Genomic DNA, 23,314 nt, shown 5'->3' with positions numbered 1-23,314 from the left:
CCTTTGTTTATAAAGCACAATGACAATGCTGCAGGTTGAAAATGTAGACCCTGAGATGAGGAAAGAATGCAGAATTGTTTCTTTACATTGAAGGGAGAGGTTGGGCTTCTGAAGGGTGCCTGGCATGGCAAGGAGGACAGGAAGCTGGAAGCTTGAGGCGGAGAAGGGGCTGAGCAGCTGGGCAGTAGGAAACCCCTCGATTGCACCATGCCTTCCATAAAGGCTCCTGGCACACACCCCCTGTGGGTGTGATGTCTGGAGCAGGAGGAACCCAGTGAAAAGGCTCTTCGGGAAGCGATGCTGCAGTGCAGGCCAGCAGGATGGGAAGGCAAGGTGCTCCCAAAGCAGGAACTCTGAGCCAGAGAAAACTAAGGAAAACATAATCCATCAAACGTGCACTGCACGCCCCCCCCCACACACACATACACGTGCATGCATATGCACACACACACACCAGTCCACCAAGAGGTGGAAAAGCATAAAACACCCTCCTTTGAGATCTGATTAATGCATGAAGTGACAAACTTGAAGTAACTAAAGGTATAAGTTCCAAAATCATCCCAAGAATATGCAAAGGTGTCTTCAACATTGAGGGGATCCCTGGGTGGCTCAGCGGTTTAGCGCCTGCCTTCGGCCCAGGGCATGATCCTGGAATTCCAGGATCGAGTCCTGCATCAGGTTCCCTCCATGGAGCCTGCTTCTCCCTCTGCCTGTGTCTTTGCCTCTCTCTCTCTCTGTGTGTCTCTCATGAATAAATTTTTAAAAAAATTTTTTAAAGGTGTCTTCAATATTGAGACAGCATTTCTCAATTAAAATTGGGGTTACATGGGCCTGGCTCCAGGCCATAAATTTGATTCAAGTCTATTCCATTCATTTTTTAAGTTTTATTTATTTTAGAGAGAAAGCATGAGCAGGGGGAGGGCAGAGGGAGAGGAGAGAAGCAGACTCCCCATTGAGCACAGAGTCCAACTTGGGCTCGATCCCACAATCCCAAGATCACAACCCAAGCCAAAATCAAGAGTCAAATACTTCACCATATGAGCCACCCAGGCGCCTGTATTCCATGAATTTTGGGCCTCCTTGACCATTGGCTACCTCATTATCATGGCAAAAGATAGGCATAGAAGAGACAAAGCCCAACACGCAAGCACATTTTAAGCCTCTGCTCAATCATGTGTACCAATATCTCATTGGCCAAAGTAGGTCATATCACAGACCAAAATCAAGGTGCAATAAAGTACATTTCTTGCATGGATCTGCAGTGTAAAACTAATTATTTGCTGAATAATCATCTAACCTACCACAGGCTGAATCTTGGACAACCAAGGGATGTTGTTCTAGGGAGAAGTGGGAGGAGTATGTGTTCCATAGAGAGGAACGACATCAGGAAGGTCAGAGAGACACAAGGTTGTGTGGCACATTTAAAGAATGGCAGGTGGTTTGAAGGACAGGACACTGGTGAGAGATGTTGAGTATGTGCAGGAGCTAAGTCTGGAGAGAAAGGTAAGAGCCAGTATCTCAGGATAGGAGGAAACCCAAAAGATCTAGGTAGATTTTTTAAAAGATTTTATTTATTTATTCATAAGAGACACAGACAGACACACATAGGCAGAGGGAGGAGCGGGCTTCCCACAGGGAGCCTGATGTGGGACTCCATCCCAGGACCCTGGGATCAGGCCCTGGGCTAAAGGCAGACTCAACCGCTGAGCCACCCAGGTGTCCCAAGATTTGGATAGATATGAGCAAGGTAAGAGGTCTGTCCTCCCTGTTAGGTTTTCTTTCTTTCTTTTTTTTTTTTAAGATTTTATTTATTTATTCATGACAGACACACACACACACACACACACAGAGAGGCAGAGAGAGGGAGAAGCCTGATGTGGGACTCAATCCCAGGTCTCCAGGATTATGCCCTGGGCCTAAGGCAGGCGCTAAACCACTGAGCCACCGGGGCTGCCCCCTGTTAGGTTTTCAAGGGACTCTTGCCTTGTCTCTTGAAGTCTCTACTTCTTGGCAGAAAAAAACCCTTCCATCACCCTTCTTGCTCTCTAGGGAACTGAAATTACCTTCACCTCAGTATTCAAGTGAGGAACTGCACCAATTCTCCTTTTTCTTATCACCTCCCATGCCTTGCGTAGCATCTAGTAAATGTTTGTCATATATACCCCTAAAGAGTGTAAGCGACTCAGAATTTTTTTGTCAAAATTATTTTTTTTTCTAATAAGGCATACTTATTCAAAGAATGTCACACTGCCTGTTGGCAGATATAACTACCTTCACACTTCGGTGATAGCCTTCCCAGATTCTATGCAATGTAATTACATAATTAGAATCATTGTTATGTTTAACCGGTTTTTTTTATATCAACTCAAAATGTAACAACTCAAAACATAAACCTATCACATCCTTCTTAATGGCTGCATTGTACTTTGTTGCATGGTTATGCCGTTTATTCAATCTCTTAACTTTCACCATTAGAAATAATAGTCTGAAGATATCCTTCAAATACATCTTTGCTCCCTGATGTACTTGGTTGTCTAGTTAAATTGCTAGACATAGTTTGTTCAAATGAATACCCACTTAACCTTTTTACATATCATTAAATTGCCTGTCAGAATGGTTATATCAATATACAATCCTACTTCACACACTTGACATTACTGGATATTTTATACATGGCTAATATGAACAATTTTATCTCATTGTTATTTAATGGAACAATGACTTTTTTATTTCTTTGTAAAAAAAATATGTTTTTAAATTAGATCTCTCCCAGCAGAGCTATCAGCATATGTGAGGGGAGGACACAGATATTTTAGAAGAGAGGGATGATTAAGTTAGAAACAAATTAATAAATTAGAAAGTTAAAAATAACTAGATTTTGATAAATAAAACTAGAAGCTGGTTCTTGGAACAAAAGAGGGAAAAGAAGAAGGAAAGAAAAATTATCAAGTACAAGGAGAAAAATAAGAGATAAAACATGTTAAGCACAGTGCCAGATATAAGGAATAGGGTCTTCACTTCTGCATATAAAAAATATAAATTATTAGAAAATTCTATATTAAAGCTTATGTTAATATATCTGAAAATTTATCAGAAATGAATGGTTTTCCTTGAAAATATGAGTTCCTAAAATTGACTCTAAAGAACCTATATACCATAATTTACCAAAGCCATTGATAAAATGGAAAAATGTCTCCAAGCAACAGAGCCCCAGATGGTTTTATGAATGACTTCTAGGAAATCTTATTTTAAAATACCATTTCTGTGTTATTTAAACTAGACATTTACACTAGCATAGGAAAAGATGTAATTTATAATACAAAAATGCAATACATTTTATAATACAGAAGACTAACTAGGCACTTACAGATATGAAAGCCTTAAATAAAATATTAGTAAGTTAAATCCAACAGTGTATTAAAAGAATTGTGCACTGTGATCAAGTAGTGTTGATTCCAGGAAGAATGATTAAGAAATCTGTGCTGAATCAAGCATTCTGTAATACATCAGATGGTGAAAGGAAAAAAGCATATGATCATCTCAATATATGCCAAAAATGCATTAATTAAAGCATGACATATATTTCTGATAACAATGACAATGGCACTGACAATGATTATGATAAATACCTTAGTAAGCAAAGAACAGAAAAGCCAAGGATACTTTCTTTTTTTAATCAGAAGCCACAAGCAACAAACTTAATGGTATAACATTAAACTTTGGGAATGTTCCAATTAAATGAAATGTTCACTGTAATTGCTATTAATCAAAATGTTTCTGAAATCTTAGAACAATGCCATTAACGAAGAAAAGGAAATAAAAGCAATAGATTAAAAAAAAAAAACAGCAAATAATCTTCATTTCCAGATTATATTCTTTTCTTCCTAGAAATTCCATGAAAACCAATTGAAAATATTATGGAAACTAATAATAGATGTCAATTAGGGGAGGATTGATTTGTGTTGTTTTGTTTTTGAGAGAAAGAGAGAATGCACTCCCAAGAGCTAGTGGGGGGAGGGGCAGAGGGGGAGAGAGTCTTAAGTAGGTTCTGTGCTCAGCTTGGAGCCCCATAAGGGCTCAGTCTCACAACTCTGAGATCATGACCTGAGCCAAAACCAAAAGTCAGATACTTAAGCGACTGACCCACCCAAGCACCCCTAAAGTGGTTTAATATAAGAAATAGACAAATCTACAACTTTCTTATATACTAACCATAACCAGTTAGTAAATGTAATGGGAGAGAAAAAGGAGATTCTAGTCATAATTGCAACAATAACTGTAGAATACCTGTGTGTGACTATGATTTAAATATATGACACATGAAGAAAATATATGAAATATAAATAAAATATTCCTAAAACAAACAAAAAACCCTTAAAAAGTTGGAGAGAGAGACCACATCTCAAGATATAAAAATGTTAGTTTTTCCTGAATTATTTTATGAAGTTAATGAAGTTTCTTTTTTAAAAAAAGAGTTTAGGCCCATCTCCTCCTCTCTCCTTTCTGCCGCCATCCTTGTTGCATGTGGTTGTGATCGCCATGTCTTCTCACAAGACTTTCAGAATCAAGCGATTCCTGGCCAAGAAACAAAAGCAGAATTGTCCTATTCCCCAGTGGATTCGGATGAAAACTGGTAATAAAATCAGGTACAACTCCAAGAGGAGACACTGGAGAAGAACCAAGCTGGGTCTATGAGGAAGCATCGCAGATCATGAAATAGCATAGTTGGCACACATATTTAAGCCACATGGAGATCACATGTTCCTATCCTATCAATATGGAAACATCCTCCCTACCTGGCCAATAGACATGTCTTATCAAGGGAATGATTTTCTCTGTTACTATGCCTCTATACCAGTAGGTTGGTTCAGTAATAAATGTGAGACCTTTCAGCTGAAAAAAAAAATTATTTATTTATTTGAGAGAGAGAGAGCAAAAGCAGGGGGTGTGGAGCAGCAGAGAGAGAGGGACAAGCAGACTCTCTGCTGAGCAGGAAGCTTGACACAGGCCTCAATCCCAGGACCCTGAGATCATGACCTGAGCCAAAGTCAGATGCTTAACTGACTGAGCCACCCAGGTGCCCCAAAATTAATGTAGTTTCAATTCAAATCCCTATGGGATAACTTTTGGAACTTGAAAGATTGATTCTAAAGTTGTCTGAGGGCAGCCCCTGTGGCACAGCAGTTTGGCGCCACCTGCAGCCTGGGGTGTGATCCTGGAGACCCGGGATCGAGTCCCACATCAGGCTCCCTGCATGGAGCCTGCTTCTCCCTCTGCCTGTGTCTCTGCCTCTCTCTCTCTGTGTCTATGAATTAACAAGTAAAATCTAAAAAAAAAAAAAAAAAAAAAAAGAATATAGAAATCTCTTTGTTATAAAAAATAAAAAAAAAAATAAAGTTGTCTAAAAGAAGGTATACTTGAAGCCAAGAAATTTTTGGTGGGCTTTTAGCCCCACAGAATAAAGAGTACATTTCCCATTCTCCCTTGCAGCAAAGTATGTTCCTGTGACTAAGTTTTGACCAATGAAAGTGTTTTGTTGCTGCATCCCAGAAACCTTTCTTTAAAAATGGATTCATGCATCATTTCCCTTCTAACCCCTTTCTCTACCCTGCTGCTTGGAACATGATGATGTCTGAGGATGAGGATGTATAGGCTAGACCTTGAGAATGAAGGTCAGTCTAATAACAACACAGCAGAAAGCTGGAAAGAATCTGGTTTCCAGAGGTTTTCATGAAAGTGAAAAGCCACATCAGCTCCAGATTGCCTACATCTGGACCTTAACATGAACGAGAACAGACTATCTTATTTAAGCCACTGTTATTTGGGGTTTTCCTCATTCACAGATGAATCTCACCCTATTATATTTTCCCCATGCTTATATAATTATATTAAGACCTATATAAAGACACACACACAAGTTTTATGTAGGTTTCTGTCATTGTTTTGAGGGAGAAGACAACTTTCTTGATCTTGCTTTCCTGAGTCTATACAACCTTGTGACATTTCCTCCACTTCAACTAGTATAGCTCTAATACATATATATATATTTTTAAGATTTACTTATTTATTTTGAGAGAGAGAGAACACAAGTGGGAGGGGCAAGGAAAGAAAGAAAGAGAATCTCAAGCAGATTCTGTGCCCAGTGCAGAGCCTGACACAGGGCTCAATCCCACAACCGCGAGCTCACAACCCGAGCAGAAACCAAGGGACACCCAACCAACTGCATCACTCAGATGCCCTTTTAATGCATTTTTTGATGGCTTCAAAAAAGTACCAAAATTTATTCCCTCATCTTCTCACTATTGGGCACCTGCTTTGTTTCTGATTTTCCCCCCACTCTTAACAATGTAATAAACATAGGTTCTTGTCTTCTGATGCTCCTTTTTCTAAGGGACAGAATCCTATATACTTCTACCCTTGGTTGGACCACTTCACATCTTAATGGAGGGCAAGAATAATACTTGATTTGCCTAAATACCTAAGCCAACTGGATGAAGGGGTATGCATTTTAAATTTTAACAGATGTCAATAGATTACTTTCCAAAAAGACTAAAACACTTACATTTCCATCAGCAGTGTATGAGAGCACCATTTCTCAATATCCCTACAGGCAATAGTTCTTTTTTAATTTTTAGCAGTCTGGAGGATATAAAATATTGTTACCTCAGTTTGCTCTTCTTGGACTATAATCAATATCCGGTAATGTAAGACTCCTGTCCCTTCTTTTCATAGTTTTCAGACAAGATCACTTTATCCAGTTTAAACAAAACTTTATGGGATTAAGAATGGAATTATAATAAATTGATATATAAATTTAGAGAAAATTAGAATTTTTGTATTAAGCCTTTCCATCCAAGAACATGGTAAAGCTTTTTATTGGGTTAGTTCTTTTATATCTTTCAATAAACTTTATAGTTTTTTTTTATTTAGCTTTTCCAAAGCCTTTCTTGTTAAATTTATTCTTAAATATTTTTTAGTTTTTGGAGCTATTATAAATAAAACATTTTCATATTTCCATTTTTAGGTATTTATTGGTAAAATAGAAAAATGCTATGATTTTTTGTATATCTTATAACAAGACACCTTCTCAAATTATCTTATTCATATAATTATATTTTTTACTGGAACCTCTCATATTTTCATGTTAAATAATAGCATTAGAGAAAAATTTTATTTCCAATGCTTAGTAAGTTATTTCATTTTCTTTTTTGGCACTTTCTAGGACCACCAAGACCAGGATAAATAATAAAGACCAAGTTTTGTGGTTTGTTTGTTTCTTAAGATTTTATTTACTTATTTGACAGAGAGAGAAAGCAACCCCAAGCAGGGGGAACAGCAGGCAGAGGGAGAAGCCCCAATGTGGGGCTTAATCCCAGGACCCTGGGATCATGACCCAAGCAGAAGGCAGACATTTAACCAATTGAGCCACCCAGGCACCCCATTTCATGGATTTTGTATTCCTTTCCTTCAATTGCTAGTGCTCCTATATACTTATACCCTTGGTTGGACCACTTCACATCTTACCGGAGGGCAAGAATAATACTTGATTTGCCTGCCACTCCATCTCTAGCATCCAAAATAGGGCTGGGAACATACTATAAAAAGGAAAAACATATATGTATTTCAAGAAGGAGAAAGTAGCCAAATGTTGAGTTCTGCTAAGATCAAATAAGATAGGAATTCAAAAGTGCATTTTAGATTTAACAATAAGTTCACTGATGAACTTAGTGATAGTATTTTAGTGGAAAGAGCAGAAGCCACAGGACAAAAATTTTGGAAGACCTCAAGGAACGTTTTGTACAAACATTTACGGCACTGAGCTCTCCTAGTGTTTATGAGACCCTGAAAACATTTCAGGGTAGTGGAGCTCTTGGTACACATGGAGAGCTGAGAGCTGAGCAATAGTCATGTTAAGGACTTTGTACTTAAACTTAAACTTAGCTACCATAGGTAGCTAAGGAAGAATTTAAACTAAAGAATCATACCATTAGAGTTGCTTTTTTAGAAAGGTCATTCTTTCTAATTTTTTTTTAAGATTCTTAATTCTTATTTATTCATGAGAGACACAGAGAGAGAGGCAGAAACACGGACAGAGGGAGAAGTAGGTTCCCCTCAGGGGAAGTCCCCAATGTGGGACTCCATCCTGGGACCCTGGGATCAAGCCCTGAGTGGAAGGCAGTGATGGCTCAACCACTGAGCCACCCAGGTGTCCCTGAGTCATTCTTTCTAAAGAAAGAGAGTACTATTTCCTGAATTCACCCATTCCTCTCCATCCTTATTTGCATTGCCTTTTCCTGGATCACCTTTCCTACCCCCTCTTAACATGTGGGTTCCTGTGGCAACCTCCTGGTCTCATTCTTATCACTCCTCTGTCTGTCACACCAGCTTCCAAGGTAATCCCTTTGTTTTGCTTTTGGTTTTGGTTTTGTTTTTCAGATGAATCTTCTTGAGATTACAAATCTAATCATGTCATTCTTCTGCTTAAAGTACATTTTTGGGATCAGTAAAGCACTGTCCCAGCTTCTATGGTTTCTAGCCTTCCCAGGTGAGTGCCCAAGGGCTCAACATCCATTCCTTAGTTGGGTAGAATTTTTATCTGGGGATTGACCTATTCTTGGGACTCCTAGGGAGAAAGATGGTTTCTGCTTTAGGAAAACAGAACCTGATGAAGATCCAGTGAGCATCCTTTGAGCTTTTGGGTGCAGATTTCCTCAGAATTGTTTATTCTCCCACCCTGGAACCAGTTTAAATGGTGCTAAAAGCTGGTGATGGTGCTTATCCCATTCCTCTGCTGCATGTTCCCTACAGAAGGCCCTGATGTCCTCATTCTGTTGGGATAATAGGGTGAGTTCTCTGGAAACCATCTGGTCTGTAAATCTGTGTCTGAGAAAGGAATCCGGAAGATTTGGATGGATTTGGCGAAAAGTTCTTCTTAGAAGACTTCACAATCCAACCAGTTCAAGACTAGAATTCAGTAATTATAATGGTGACAGTAATATGGCAGAACTGTTTTCCTTCCATATCTTTCTCCCCTCCTCCTCAAAGTCTGGTCCCTCCTGAGGCCAAGATTGTAGAGGTAGTAAGACTTGGTCAGGTTCTGAATATGTTTGGAATTAGGGCTGATGGGACTTGCTGACAAATTGGATGCAAGGTGAAAGAGAGAGATGGATCAGGATGACTCCAAGGTGTTTAGTCTAAGCAATCGGAAGCAAGAAGTTGCTATTTATTGACATGAAGGAAGTGATACAATGAGCAAGTTTTGAAGAGGTCTAGAGTTTAATTCCATGTTATATTTGAGATGCTATTAGACATCAAAAAGGACATCAAGCAGGTAGTTGGGCATATAAGCCCAGAGATTTGGGGGGAAGCCTGGATTGGATATATAAATCTGGGAGTGTTCAAAGCCATGAAACTGGATGAGGTCACCAGGAAGTAAGTGGAAATAAAGCGGGAAAACAGAAAATCAGGAAGATTTGTATGGTGCCTGGGGAAGAGTTGTTCTTAGAAAACTTTACAATCTGGACGCCAGGGTGGCTCAGTGGTTGAGTGTCTGCCTTTGGCTTAGAGCGTTATCGGGACTGAGTCCCCCAACGAGCTGCCTGCAGGAAACCTGCTTCTCTCTCTACCTATGTCTCTGCCTCTCTCTGTGTGTCTCTCATGAATAAATAAAATAAAATAAAATAAAATAAAATAAAATAAAATAAAAAAGACTTTACAATCAAACCAGTTCAAGACTAGGATTCAGTAGTAATATGGTGACAGTGATGAGGCAGGACTGTTTTCCTTCCAACATTTAGGTAGGAAACCCAACATTTAGATGGGAAGATGAGGGAGAACCAATAAAGGAAACTAAGAAGGAACATTCATTGAAGTAGAAGGAAAACTTTAAAAATGCAGTGTCATGGAAGCTAAGCACAGAAAGTATTTCTAGGGGATCCCTGGGTGGTGCAGCGGTTTGGCGCCTGCCTTTGGCCCAGGGCGCAATCCTGGAGACCCGGGATCAAGTCCCACATCGGGCTCCCGACGCATGGAGCCTGCTTCTCCCTCTGCCTATGTCTCTGCCTCTCTCTCTCTCTCTCTCTCCCTCTCTCTCTGTGACTATCATAAATAAATAAAAATTAAAAAAAATAAATTTAAAGAAAGTATTTCTAGGAACACATCAATTGCCAAATGCTGCAGATAAGTTGTATTAGCCCCAGTAGAACTGGCTGCCATAATAGAGACATTAAAGACATCCCCATATCTCAGTGGCATGAGCAATATAAGTGTATTTCTCACTCACGTACAGTATATTCAGCAGCAGAGAAGAATGATAAAAGGAGGGGAGAAGAAGCTCTTTGCTCCATAAAAATATTCAGAGTCCATGTTGACAGAGGCTGAATTATCTTCAACTTGTGGCTTTCAAGGGCACTCAAGGTATCAATGTCCAGCCAGTAAATGTTGGTGGGAGATTAGAATAGTACACAGAAAGTATAATGGTAAGAGTCTGGCAAGAAATAGCACACTCAAGCTGCGTAATTTTAGAAGCATTTGATTAAAAGATTATCTATAAAGGTAGGAGCAGGGGCAGGAAAACTGTGAAAGGATTTCCATGACCATGAGATGGTTGATCGTAGTAGCTGTTACCATCTTAGACTTGAAGAGATAAGAGAAAGCAATGATTAGTGGACTCAAGAGAGACAAAGAACTATGTGGTAGAGATGCCTGACTGAAGCTTTGGTAGAGGCAGATAGCCAACTAAAAACAAGCATACAGGGACCAATCCAGGGGAACAAATTGCCTGACCTTCTTCCTTCCTGCCTCCAATCTCCTGCAGGTACTTCCCAATGACTCAAGCCATCCAGAAATGAGAAGGCTCATTACTAAAATCCCTAGTGGCCAGGCTCTTAAGGCACAGACCAGGGTGGGAAAAGGTGAAGAGTGGATTTGGAGGAACAGATATCCAGCATGGAATGTTTCTGTAACTCAGGGCTTGGGAGGCACATATATCCCTTCCACCCACATTCCATTGGCCAGAACCCATCATATGGCCACATCTAACTACAGATTAAGAAATCAAGTGCCCAAAAGGAGGAAAGGAGAGATTTGGTGAATGGCAAGGTAGAGTACTCTCTACTGTGTGGCCAAGGAAGATAACAACTGAGCATTGACCATTGGATTTAGCAATATGGAAGCAATTGGTAATCATGATAATCCAGTCATGAGTGTGAAAACCTGATAAGAATAGATGCAAGAGAGAATGCGAGGAGAAGAATCAGAGATAGCAATTGCTAACAACTTCTTTCAGTCAGTTTTGCTGAAAAGGGAATCAAAGCAAAAAGGTGATAGCTAGAGGGTTGTGAGATCAAAGAAGTTTGCTTTGTTTTTCATGGTGAAGAAATAAAAGCATGTTTTATGCTGATGGGAATGTTCCAGGGGAGAGAAAAAATTGATGATGCAGGAAAGGGCAAATTGCTGGAGTGATGTCCTTGAGGAAGCAAGAAAGGATGAGATCTAGCCATAAGCTGAAGGTTGGCCTTGGAAAAGAATCCAAGCAGTTCATCTGTAGGAACAGTGAAGAAAGCAGAATATATGGACAGAGTCCTGGTAAGGAAGAAATGTGGTGGGGAGCTTGTTGGAGGTCCTTTCCAATCACCTGTATTTTCTCAGTGTAACAAAAAGGAAAGCTAGCTGAGAGTGAGTCCAGAGGAGGAATTTGGGGGATTTAAATAGAAATGAGACAATGCAACTTAGTTACCTAAGATGGTGTGAGAAAAAAAAAAAGAAAAAGAAAAAAAATAAAAGATGGTGTGAGAAATGATGTCCAGAAGTTAATCTTCCCATTGGAGATGGTCCAATTGTCTCTGAGACAGGTGAAAGGCCCTGCCTCTCTCCATTCTGTCAGTAGCCCTTTCCTTGCCCTAACCCAACATCAGAATTGGAAAATAAGCATAGAGAGAGAGCACTTACAAGGCCCAAGCTCTGCTCTAAACACTTCATATATACTTAGGCATAGTAATGCCATGCAGTAGATACTACTTTTTAAAAAAAATTTATTTATTCATGAGAGGAAAAGAGAAAGTGCAAGTGTGAGGGAGAGGGAGAGGAAGAGAGAAACCCCACCAGACACCGCACTCAGTGCAGAGCCCCACATGGGGCTCGATCTCACGACCCTGATATCATGACTGGAGCCGAAACCAAGAGCCATATATTCAACGGACTGCACCCAGGTGCCCCAACAGTAGGCACTACTATTATCATACCTCCTTTTCATAATGAGGAAACCCACACACAGGCAAGTAATACAGTAGATTATTGAGCTGAATTCAACTCGGGCAGTCTGGCTCCAGGCTCTTGAATCCTATGTCTCTATCTGTATGTATTAGATGTGTCAGAGATAATCACTAGAGGGGGTTGTGCTTGAGAGAAGGAAATACAACTTTGAAAGGGTGAGGAGCTGTGGCCAGGTAGATGGGGATGAGGATTGGTGGGTGGGACGCCTGGGTGGTTCAGTTGGTGAAGTGTCTGCCTTCAACTCAGGTCATGATCCCAGGGTTCTGGGATCCAGCCCTGCATTGAGATCCCTGCTTAGTAGGACACCTGCTTCTCGCTTTCCTGCTCCCCCTGCTTGTGTGCTGGCATGCTCTCTCTGTCACAAAAATAAAATCTTAAAAAAAAAAAAAAAAAAAGGAGAGGATTGGTGGGGACTTGCTACTGGAAGACAGGTGGCCACATGGTGACCCAGGGAGCCTGGGACCAAAAGGCAGAGCCAGTATCCGAAGTACAGGGACAAGTTGAACAGGCCTGCATCAGTCAGCATATAATGCTTGATTTAATCTTGACTTAATGTTCCCTTGGTTTCTGTGTGTGTCACTGGCTAACAGAATCTGCTGTGTTTCCATGATGGAGGGGTGTGGTACCGTGGTGGGAGCAATAATGATGATGTGGTAAAACAGCTCTCAGTCAATGCGTGCTTCATCAGTGAACAATGAATCCATGAAGAATTTTATCGGCAAAAATACCCATCTATGAGCAAAGAACCAAATTGACTTACATTACATTATTTAATGCTTATAATACCCTTATGGGGTACACACCGTCATCCCCATTTCCAGATAAGGAGAGTGAGGCTCAGAGAGGTTGTGTAACTGTCCAAGGTCACATGGGTAACAAGTGGTGGAGCTGGGGCCTGAGCCCCAGCCTTTTGGAGCCAGAGGCTGACTACATTGTACCAGCTGCCTCTCTATTTGGGGATGAAGCACCAGGAGCCCTAAGGAACCCTACAGGGCCCCGAGGGCCTCTGGGGCAGGGCCCCTGGTTGAGAGGGACTCCCTTTAATGAAGGCAATTGAGAAACAATCCTCCTCTTTATTTGCCTGTAACAGGGGCTCAGAAAAGCTAATTATCTTCCTGTGAACCAGTTAACTATTCAATTTTCTCCATTTGGGTAATTAATTATCAGAGTCAAGTGCAGGATCCAGCTAATTTTAGAAAGACGCAGCTGTAGGGTCATCTGGGGAACAAACTCAGCTGAGAAAGGAGGAAGCACAGGCAAGAGTCTCTCTCTGCTGTGGCTCAGAGGGAGGTCAGGAGAGGGGCTTCGGGCTGGCTGGAGTGGAGGGCAGGGGAAAGTGTGCTGAGAGCAGGCTGGCTGGGATTCCCTCAGCACCAGGGAGCAGCAGAGTCAGGGGCATGGGCCCAGCTGCCAACGCAGCTGCCAGCATCACTGCAGGGGAGAAACGGGGGCATTCCTTCAACCACCAGCTGCTCTGTGTCCTCTCTCCCTTTGAGGCACCCATGGGATCTGTCACCCCTCAGTCCTCACATCCTCACTTGGAGACAGCTTATAAAGACGTTAAGCCACAGAGGGAGAGAGAAAGAGAGAGAAATCTTAGTTTTCATCTCTGGCTATCAACTCGGGCTAATACTGCTAACATTCGTCAAGAGCCAGGCATATCTCATACCACGGTGGTTGGGTACAATGACTTTCCTGTGTTACAGATGAGAAAACTGAGGTTCAGAGACACAATGTAGCTTGTTCAGGATCTCATGGTTAGGATGTGGCAGAAACTGGAATTTGAGCTCAACTCTTAAATCCACGCCCTCACCATTTCTTAAAGCAACATGCCACACGTGCAATTTTTCTGAGCAGCACCATGGTGAAGAGTTGGAGTATTTGGGACAGTAAGGGTCAGACAAGCACTTGGTTCTCTAAACTAAGTCAATTAATTGGTCAGGGATATCAAACCTTCAGCAAGCTCCTCAAGGGAAGGGACATTCCAGTTGTAAAAGCAGTAGGTCCTAGAATTCTTGCCACTATGTGCCACCATGTGCTCTGGGAGGCATCAGGGGAGAATGGAGAAGACCTGGCCAGAGAGTCTGCCTCCAGCGTCAGTTGCTGAAGGGTCAGAATTGGGGTGGGGATGTTGATGATGATAGTTTTACTGAGCACTTACTATAAACCAAGAACTGTAATGATCACTTTTACTGAGTTGGTGACTCTGTTAATCCTTATGATGATCCATGAAGTGGTCATTCTTATCATTCCTGTTATACAGATAGAGAAACTGAAACACCAAGTTGAGTTCCTTGCTCTTGAGTGAGGAAGCTATATTAAAATCTGAGCCGTTTGTCCCTACTATTCCCCTCCCAGTCAACCAGGCCCTGGTAGCGGGTCAGAGAGAGTTGGTAGGGAGGCTACCCCAAACCATGGACAGCTCCCCATGGCCCCTGGTTGCATAGTTACATCCCTGAGACTGGTTCATTGTACCAATGACCACTACCAATGTCTACCCTTTGTGAAGAGCTCTGCTTTCTTGCAGAGGGGAATTTTCCTTGGACTGACTCTTAGGGACCAGGTGCTGTGGCTTGATTCAAGTCCCTGATAAGCCTTGTGGAGCTGGGTCCTGAGCCAGGAACATCTCTCCTCAGGGTTCTGGAGACCCATCCTCTAAGATGTAAGAGTTTTCTCCATGTGGGACAGTCAGATAACTGATCCCCACAGTCATTTTTCCCATCCAGTCCTGCTCTTCCTACATTTGCCATTACCTCCCACATCCCATTTCTCTGGGAAAGCCAGTTCCATATGTCTTAGCTTCTCCATCTGTGCTTCTGTCATCCCTGCAAAAGCCCATGGTCCAAACTGGACCTGCCCAATTAGGTCTTCCTCATTTTGCCAGCTCTGATAGGAGTTTCCAAGTTCAAAGCCAGGCTCCCTGGCCCAATCTGCCGGCCCAGAGCCCCAGCAGGTGCAGCATAGTTGCTAAGCAACATCTCCAGGATCTCTGTGTGTTCCTGTCACATGATTATCGTTGCTAAGGAAACAAGTCCTCTGGCATCCCAGGACGCAGCAAGGCCTAGGCAATGGTGTGTTACCTGAGGCCTAACAAAAATCTTACTGTCCCATGTTCCTGACAAGTTGTGAGTCCTTAACTGTTATAGGGGATGATGAGGTTGATCCTTACCTTTTACCCAGACACTGGCTCTTAGAAGGGAGTATCCAAACTGGAGTCTTGGTGACTCACTGGGCATTCATGGAATCCAGTTCTTGGGGGTGGCCAGTATTAAGAGAGGCTTTTAAAGAAAGATATTAATACATCAGAGTTCAGAAGACAATCTATATCACCAATCCTCTCACTTCTGTCCATAGATTCTATTGTAAAGATAGAATTTGGATTTGAATTGGAAGACGGGAAAGGTGAGGAGGTGCAGGACAAGAGGGTTGCAGTAGGGTCCCAGTACTACAGCAACAAGAGAACCAGAGAAGGTTTTCCCCAATACCACCTCCCCACACCTGTAGCTCAAACACTGCAGGACAGTAGATGCCATATCAGGGGATATCACAGTCTCCCTGGAGGGCTTGCTTCCCTGTATTCTCTAGTCCAGACTTCTTGGAGCTCTCTCCCCAGGACTGGCTCAGAAATGAGATGAGGAAATGAGGAAATCTTTCTGAAGGACAGAAAGACAGAGAGATGGATGATAAGAGATAAAATATCAGAGAATTTGAGCACTAATTGAAGATGCAACAATTGAAAAATAGGAATTCCAAAAATAAAGAACAGAGAGTACAAATGGAAGAAAATTATCAAAGAAATAATAAGAATATATTGAAAATAACTGAAATATCCTGGAAAAGATAGGCATGAGTTTCCAGCTTCAAAGATTCTAAAGAAGGGTCAAAACAAACACCAAAAATATTTCTCCCTAAGTCACATCTTCAGAAAGTATCAGATTACTGATGACAAAGAGAAGATCCTAAAAGCTTCCAGACAGTGAAGCCAATTTGCATAGAAAATATCAAAAATCATAATGGCATCAGGTTCCAAAGTAAGAGAAAACCATACAACGTCCTCTAAATATCCAAGGAAAATTATTCCATCCTTTCAATTAAAGCTGTATTAATTTCCAAGAACTCTTTTTGATCTACTTGATTCCTATTTTAAAACACCCCTGTCCTTTTTCCACGGGGGCAGTATCCAATCTTGTCTTTTCTATGTATTGTCTCAAATTCCTTCAAATTGCACCCATTAGGTAAGCAGTTTGTGTCTCTCTCTTTCACAGTGGAGGCTTTCCTCAAATGTTTGGGGACATTTAGCAGATGGTTTGATTAGTTTTAGGTGTAGAAGTTTAGGTTGCCTGATCACATTTAAGAGTAAAGCAGTAAGGAGTGCCTGGGTGGCTCAGTTAGTTAAGCATCTGACTCTTGATCTCAACTCACATGTTGATCTCAGGGTCATGAGTTCAAGCCCCACATTAGGTGCCACACTAGGCATGGAGCCTACTTAAAAAAAAAAGAGAGAGAGAGAGAGTACTAAAAAGCACCAGTTAGGAGCTCTTTGTACTGGGTTTGGAGTGTGGTTTGTGAACATCATTGTAAAGAGATCCCCCCAGGGTCTCTTTGTTATATCATTCTTCTTAAACTGGTAAGATTCCCCAGAGAGAAGGATTGTCCCCTTTGATTGGAGGATATGATCCTGGCAACCAGCACTCTAGCTGCTATGAGGGAAGAAAAGGGTGGGAGTTTCAACACTTAGTATGCAAATTTATATCTAATTCCCCTGCTTTCAGCAGAGAAGATACCTACCCTTAACTATACCTGGCATCCCCAGATCCAGAGCCCTCTTTAACCTTATCAGGAAAATAAACCTTCAATTTTCAGCTGGGGTTGTAGAGAACCAGGTGTCTTCTTCTTAGATTTTAAACCAACCTTCCTGTTTCAGCCCCATCTAGGGGTGCCTCCAAACCCTGAGCTTTGGGAGTTTCTGCTGTGAAGACAGGTTGCTGTTTCTTGGCTTTTCCCACGACAGTTCTGGGTCTCCTAAGCCAGCCAGCATATATTCATCTGATTTCCAGCTTCTAAAATTTTATTGCTGCTTGGGAGTATTGTCTTCTCTCCTACCCTCTTTATTTTTATAGATAAATCAATCAATCAATCAATCAATCAATCTTTTCAAAATTCCTACACTTATTATTTTACTTGTGTTTTGGGAAAGAAGGTTGGTAATCCACTCCACTTGTTAAAATCGCCATCTTGAACCAGAAATCTTGAAGTTGATTAATAACTGGCATTAACACACGTGCATCCAGACTGGGTAGGTTGGAATGTGGGCTTCAGTATCTTGGCTCTTGAACATACTAGCTGCTTAACCATGGGTAAGTTACAGAAACTGTCTGTTTCCTCATCTGTAAAATAGAGATAATAATAGTACATAGTTGAGGTGCCGGGGTGGCATAGTCAGTTAACTGTCTGACTCTTAGTTTCAGCTCAGGTCATGATTTCAGGATCCTGGGTTGGAGCCTTGAGTCAGGCTCTGTGCTCTGTGAAGTCTGCTTGGGATTCTCTCTCCTCCTCTCCCTCTGGCCCTCCCACCTGCACTCATGCTATCTCTCTCTCTCTCTCTCTCCAATAACTAAATCTTAAAAAAAAAAAAAAAGGCACATACTTCACTTGAGTGTTGTGAACTCTAGAATAGTGCCTAGGATATAGCCATTCCCTCAGAAATTATTGTTATTATTGTTATTATTATTATTATTACGTTGTATTTACTATATGCTAGCACCTGTGGCAAGGGCAGTGGGTCTGGGGAAACCAAGATGAATATTCCATTTGAGTTTCCACTCCTTCCAGCCCCCAAACTGGTATGACCAGTTTTCCCACTCTGGTCTATACCATGTAAATACAGTATGTGTCCTAAGTAAATTACAGGCAGGTGGAAGTTCTAGTTGTGCAAATATAGCTGGTAACAATGTAAACAAAGTATTCAAATGAATTGGAGGCCCCAATGACAGGGCAGTTGCTTTCAAGTATGGTTCCATCTCTTCTGTTTGAGTGTAGTGGCCGCAGGCATCATTTCCAGCACGACTCACTCACATATTTCTTTCTGAGCATCCAAATCATATCTGTTACTTGTTTTGCAGGGCAAATGACACCATCTGGACAATGGAAACAGCAGCATAGGCTTGGGGCAGTGCCCTGCTCCCACCCCAATGGCTTAAGCAAAGTCTCCTCCCCCTTTTCAATGAGCTTCCTTTGAGTTTCCTTTCTTCTGGTCGGCGAGGCTTTCATCTCTCTCTGCTCTCTTTGTCCTGCAGAGCAGGCTGCAAACCTGCAGGTTCTGTGATCCTGCTGCTCAGCTTTAAAACAAAAAACAAAAGCAAAAAAAAAAAAAAAAAAAAAAAACACCAAAAAGCAAAAACCCAACTGTTGCAGTTCCTGAACTTCCCCTCCTGGAAGGCATAAGCCGTCAGCTTTTGTGAAAGTAGCTGCTACAAGGTAGGAAATCAGGAGGAAAAGATTGAAGAGGGAGAGAGAGACAGAGACCTGGGGCAGAAGAGAGAGAGGGGCTGGAGGGAGTGAGGGAGAAAAGGAAGGAGATAGTAGGCCAGCCTGCTCCTAGGGTTGAACTGGTACTCAGCCTTCGAGAGAAACAGGACTTCTTTTTTTTTTTTTTTTTTTTTTTTTTTTTTTTTTTTTTTTAATGATAGGCACACAGTGAGAGAGAGAGAGAGGCAGAGACACAGGCAGAGGGAGAAGCAGGCTCCATGCACCGGGAGCCCGACATGGGATTCGATCCCGGGTCTCCAGGATCGCGCCCTGGGCCAAAGGCAGGCACCAAACCGCTGCGCCACCCAGGGATCCCAGAAACAGGACTTCTTTACCATGAATGCCTGTACCAGCCACTACATATTCACCACCCAGGTGAAGATGGCTTGACATTTTTTAAGTGCTAGCAATTGCGCCAGTCCTGGAAGATGTAGTCACTCAGGCTATTTTTGTCTAAATTCCTTACCACCCTCTCTGCTATTGGATGAATGTTCTTCATCCAATAACTAATATTTTGATGGCTCTTGCCCCTAGCTTCAAACACAAAACTCCCACTTCCAGGCAAGAATTTCACAGTAGATCATTCAGGGGCTCAGGGATGTCTCACATTGTTTACAAGCCTGGAAGGTGACCTTGAGTTATCTCCAAGTAGATTCTTTGGCTCTAGCTACCCTCTAATGGGTACAGTTACATGGCTTCCTCCAGACACTACCACTGATGCTGAGATGCACTGGGGTAGCAGGAGCATCGTGCCATGGGAATTGATCGAAGCCCAACAGCTATGCTGTGCAGGAGGGAAGGGCTTTACGAGGTTTCTAGTGCAGCAATTTTTCTAGGCTTCCCATTTATGTTTTCACTTTCCAGAGCTCAGAATTTCTCTCTCTCCTCACCCTATCTGAAGATTCAGATATTTATTCACTGGACATCAATCTCCTGTCTGATCTCCAAATTGCCTAGGACAAGGGCTTCATTCATTAGGTCATCTTCTCTGGTTCCCTCTTTATTTAGGGTGAGTTTTCTCCCAGGTGGCCCCTCATAGCCTCATGCGGAGTAGATGTCTGGTTGACAAGCCTAGCAGGTCTGTAGAGGTATAACCAGGTGTGTCTTCACTCCATGTATGGACACAGCTTAGACCAAGCTGATATCCTTGCTACCCTCTTGATCCCAGTAAATCCTTCACAGTCCCTTTCATGAACCTGTGCCTTCGCCCATTGATTCCACCTGAAAAGTGAAGTTATGATTTTTCTATTAACCAGGGTCCTTGGGTGCTTCTTCAGAGCTTGGCTTCCAGCCACAATGCTACTACATGCTAAACAACCCTGTGCTAATGAGCTCTGAGTACAAACATAAACTGTTCCAACACACCCTAGGAGTAGAGTAAGTAGGCCTATCCCTGCTCTATGCTTTGCCCTCCTGTCTAAGAATCTGCTCCACCCACCCCATCTCATCCACTCCAGAACTGATTGGCTTGAGGATTCCCTTGACAGGCCCCAAGTTACATGGAAGCAGGCAGCTGCCTTTGGCTCAAAGGAAGAAGCAAGTCCAAACACATCATCTATCCCCCAGCCAGTGTCTCCAGCTGCAGCCACTTCATTCTCAGATTGGCCTCCATTTTGGTTCATGGTGGGTTTCTTGGCTAGAGAGGAAGATCCTCTTGCTCCCTTTTGGGGCCACTTTTTCATGCCCTACTTCTTATTTTTACTGTGGGCCCAGGGTGCAAATAACACAGCTCTCCCCACCTGCTCTCACTTCATGGGGAAAACCTTCTCTGCCTGCATTACCCCCAGGGCAATGATGAACACTTAACTCATGCTGAGCCAATTGGACCCTTTCTCTCCTCTCCTAGATTTTGAGTCTTGTGCAGAATGATCCAAGGACAAAAGTGATTACTGTGTACTATAGCTACTCCAAACAAGCTTCCTAAAGAGACTGCTGATTCCTATTCCCTAGATCTTAGAGCTATGGATCTTTCCAAAAGCTGACTATTTAGCTTTTTTTTTTTTTTTAACAGTTCTCTGACTTTTCCTGTAGTCTTCCAATAAATCCCATTTATACTTAAAATAACCCAAGTCTCTATCTGTTGCTTGCTACCAAAGAACCCTACCGGATTCTGCAGGGATGGCCCTTCCTCCATCCCCCACTGTCCCCCAGATGTCCTTTTCCTGTTCTCCTGGGTTTTGCCAGTGCCTCCCATGCTCAACCTAGCTGTAACTCAGCTGACAGATGAGCCTGTGGGGTCAGTCTGCTGTGACACAGAGCAAAGCAGGGGAAGGGTAGGATGCACTTGAGAGCAAACAGATCATGGACAGGACATGCTTCATTACTTATATTACATTTGTTAGAGTACCATTTTACTTTTCAGACTAAAAGAATTTAGCATTTAAATAGCACTTAATAAGTATGTACATTTCAAAACATATGCACTGTTTTGATTCCCTATTGAGTTATCATACAAAACAAAACAGGAAATTCTTCTCTTCTAGAAAAATCTCTGTATCTCAACCATGTTCTCAATATAATCTATGAAGTTGTTCCTTTCTTTACTGTTCATGTTAATGGCACTTTCTTTGGCCCAGCATCCCCACACATTCAGGCCCTACGCACAAGGGTGGAAAAGCACGTGCCTCTGGGGTTTCCAAACAGACCACGTTCAACTACTTGCTGACAAAATCCGAAGGCAGAGAAATGAGTGGTAGTGAAACAAGAAAGGAATTTCAGTGAGTCACTGTCACTGAAGACAGTAGACTAATGTCTCAAAGACTGCAAAGTGCCGAAAATACTTCCAGGTTTATGTAAGGAAAATGTGGGACAAAGGTTGGTGGGTACGTGCAGGTGGGCAGTGAAGGTCAGGCCCATCATTGTCTTGGGGTCAGTCCCGCAGAGTGTTGCTGGCTCTGGTCAGTCCTTCTTGCTGAAGTGGGTAGTTTCAGTTCCCATCAGGGGATGCTTTACCTATAGGGTCTTTTGCCCAAGCTAATTGATAAGCTGGAAAGAAGACACTTCATCAATTAGAAAGTTCGAGGTCAGAATGGAGGTTGTTGAGGGATGACTGGCTGGCTCAGTCAGTGGAGTATGCGGCTCTTGATCTCTGGGTAGTGAGTTTGAGCTCTATGTTGGGTGTAGGGATTACTTAAAAATAAAATAAAATAAAAAGACTTAAAAAAAAAAAAAGGAGGTGGTTGAAATCCTCTTTCATGGAAAAGCCAGAGAACAGGGCAATTTTCACGGGCGACTGAGTAACACGAATCCCTAGTCCCCACCCCCAAGCCCCACCCCGCCTCCTCCGTGCTTATTTCCTGGCTGCTGTCAGACAGGCTGGCCTCACTTCTGAACCCCTAGAAACAGGAGTGGCACAGTGACATGACAGTAGTATAGTAACAAAACAGGATTCTTTTCCTTACGTAAGGAGCCATTGGAGTGTGTATCCACATCTTGTTAGGTGATTTGTGTTAGTTTTATAATTTTAACTATAAAAGTAATATAAGCATGTGATGTGAGCACTCAGTTTTATCAGTCTGTGCTATCTAAAAATTGAGGCTCCGGCGTTCTGGACTAGCTTACATAATTCTGAGAAAGATGTATGGGGCAGCATTTAGGCTCAGTCTCCCTAAAAGCAGAGCTGTCCTCCCTGCAGTCCTAAGGAAGTGACGAGCCTGGGAACTAGGAGAGGGAAGGTAAGACATCAGGATGGCCACAGAGTGAGCTCTCGACGTTTATCACATAAATGTTTAATGGCAGAGTCAAGGGCAGAGACAGGGCCAGGGTCTTCCCAGGGTCCCAGCATCCTGGGCTCAAGTGTCCTAGCTGGCACAGACCCTAGCACTGCTCTCCGGAGAGATTTCTTCAATCTCCATCTGTAGTCTCTCTAGGGGTAGATGTGCTTCCTTGGAGACCTCTTGTAATGAACTTCACAGTGGGATTCTCCACCTGGACCTTCTGAAGATGCCTAAAACAATGTGTTGACAGACGAATTTGTTCATCTCTGTGCCAGACCTCCCATCATTTCTGTCTTGAGTGGTGGTACCCCCAGCTATTCATCTGTCTGTGTAAGGAACCAGGACATCATCCTTGATACCTTGCCCCCTCCACCCCCCGGCAGCAGCTAATGTATTCTATCTCCCAAACATCCCATGAATCTGGTCTCTTCTCTCCACCCCCACAGCCCATCATTACAGTTCAGACCACCACAGATTATTTAATATTTAATATTATTTAATGGGCACCTCCTGACTAATGGTCTTGCGCAGAATGGTCATGCCTTCATTCACTTCACAAGTGTTTACCCACCACCTCCTGTGTGTTTGGAGCTGGTGATACAATGGTAAGCACAACAAAATCCTTACTCATGGAACTACTGTTCTTACAAAAATCACTTGTCTTTCCTGAAGCATGAATATCATCATGTCTGTCTTCGATTTAAAATATGTCAATGGCATCCCGCTGCCTTCAGTATAAAATCCAAACTCTCTATTATTCCTTCCTGTCTAGCAAATCTCACCCCACAGTCTCCTTT

General features: G+C 42.3%; 1 protein-coding gene and 1 long non-coding RNA gene across 3 annotated transcripts in view; both read left to right on the top strand.

Annotated features, from left to right (window-relative positions):
• LOC106557658 overlaps positions 1–23,314 on the top strand; it is a 53,656-nt gene that overhangs the window by 13,211 nt on the left and 17,131 nt on the right. The window lies entirely within an intron of this gene.
• LOC106557657 (60S ribosomal protein L39-like) lies at positions 4,388–4,880 on the top strand. Its single transcript, XM_038572339.1, has one exon. The coding sequence runs from the start codon at positions 4,540–4,542 to the stop codon at positions 4,693–4,695; it is 156 nt and encodes a 51-aa protein (XP_038428267.1). The 5' UTR covers positions 4,388–4,539; the 3' UTR covers positions 4,696–4,880.

Source organism: Canis lupus, chromosome 24 (assembly GCF_011100685.1).
Source record: "Canis lupus familiaris isolate Mischka breed German Shepherd chromosome 24, alternate assembly UU_Cfam_GSD_1.0, whole genome shotgun sequence".
In the NCBI taxonomy this organism is placed as follows: Eukaryota; Metazoa; Chordata; class Mammalia; order Carnivora; family Canidae; genus Canis; species Canis lupus.
This window is presented reverse-complemented; position numbering and strand designations above follow the sequence as displayed.

What these genes read in the sequence shown, in the direction of transcription:
- LOC106557657 (XM_038572339.1), top strand. Translation starts at nt 4,540, where the DNA reads ATGTCTTCTCACAAGACTTTCAGAATCAAGCGATTCCTGGCCAAGAAA.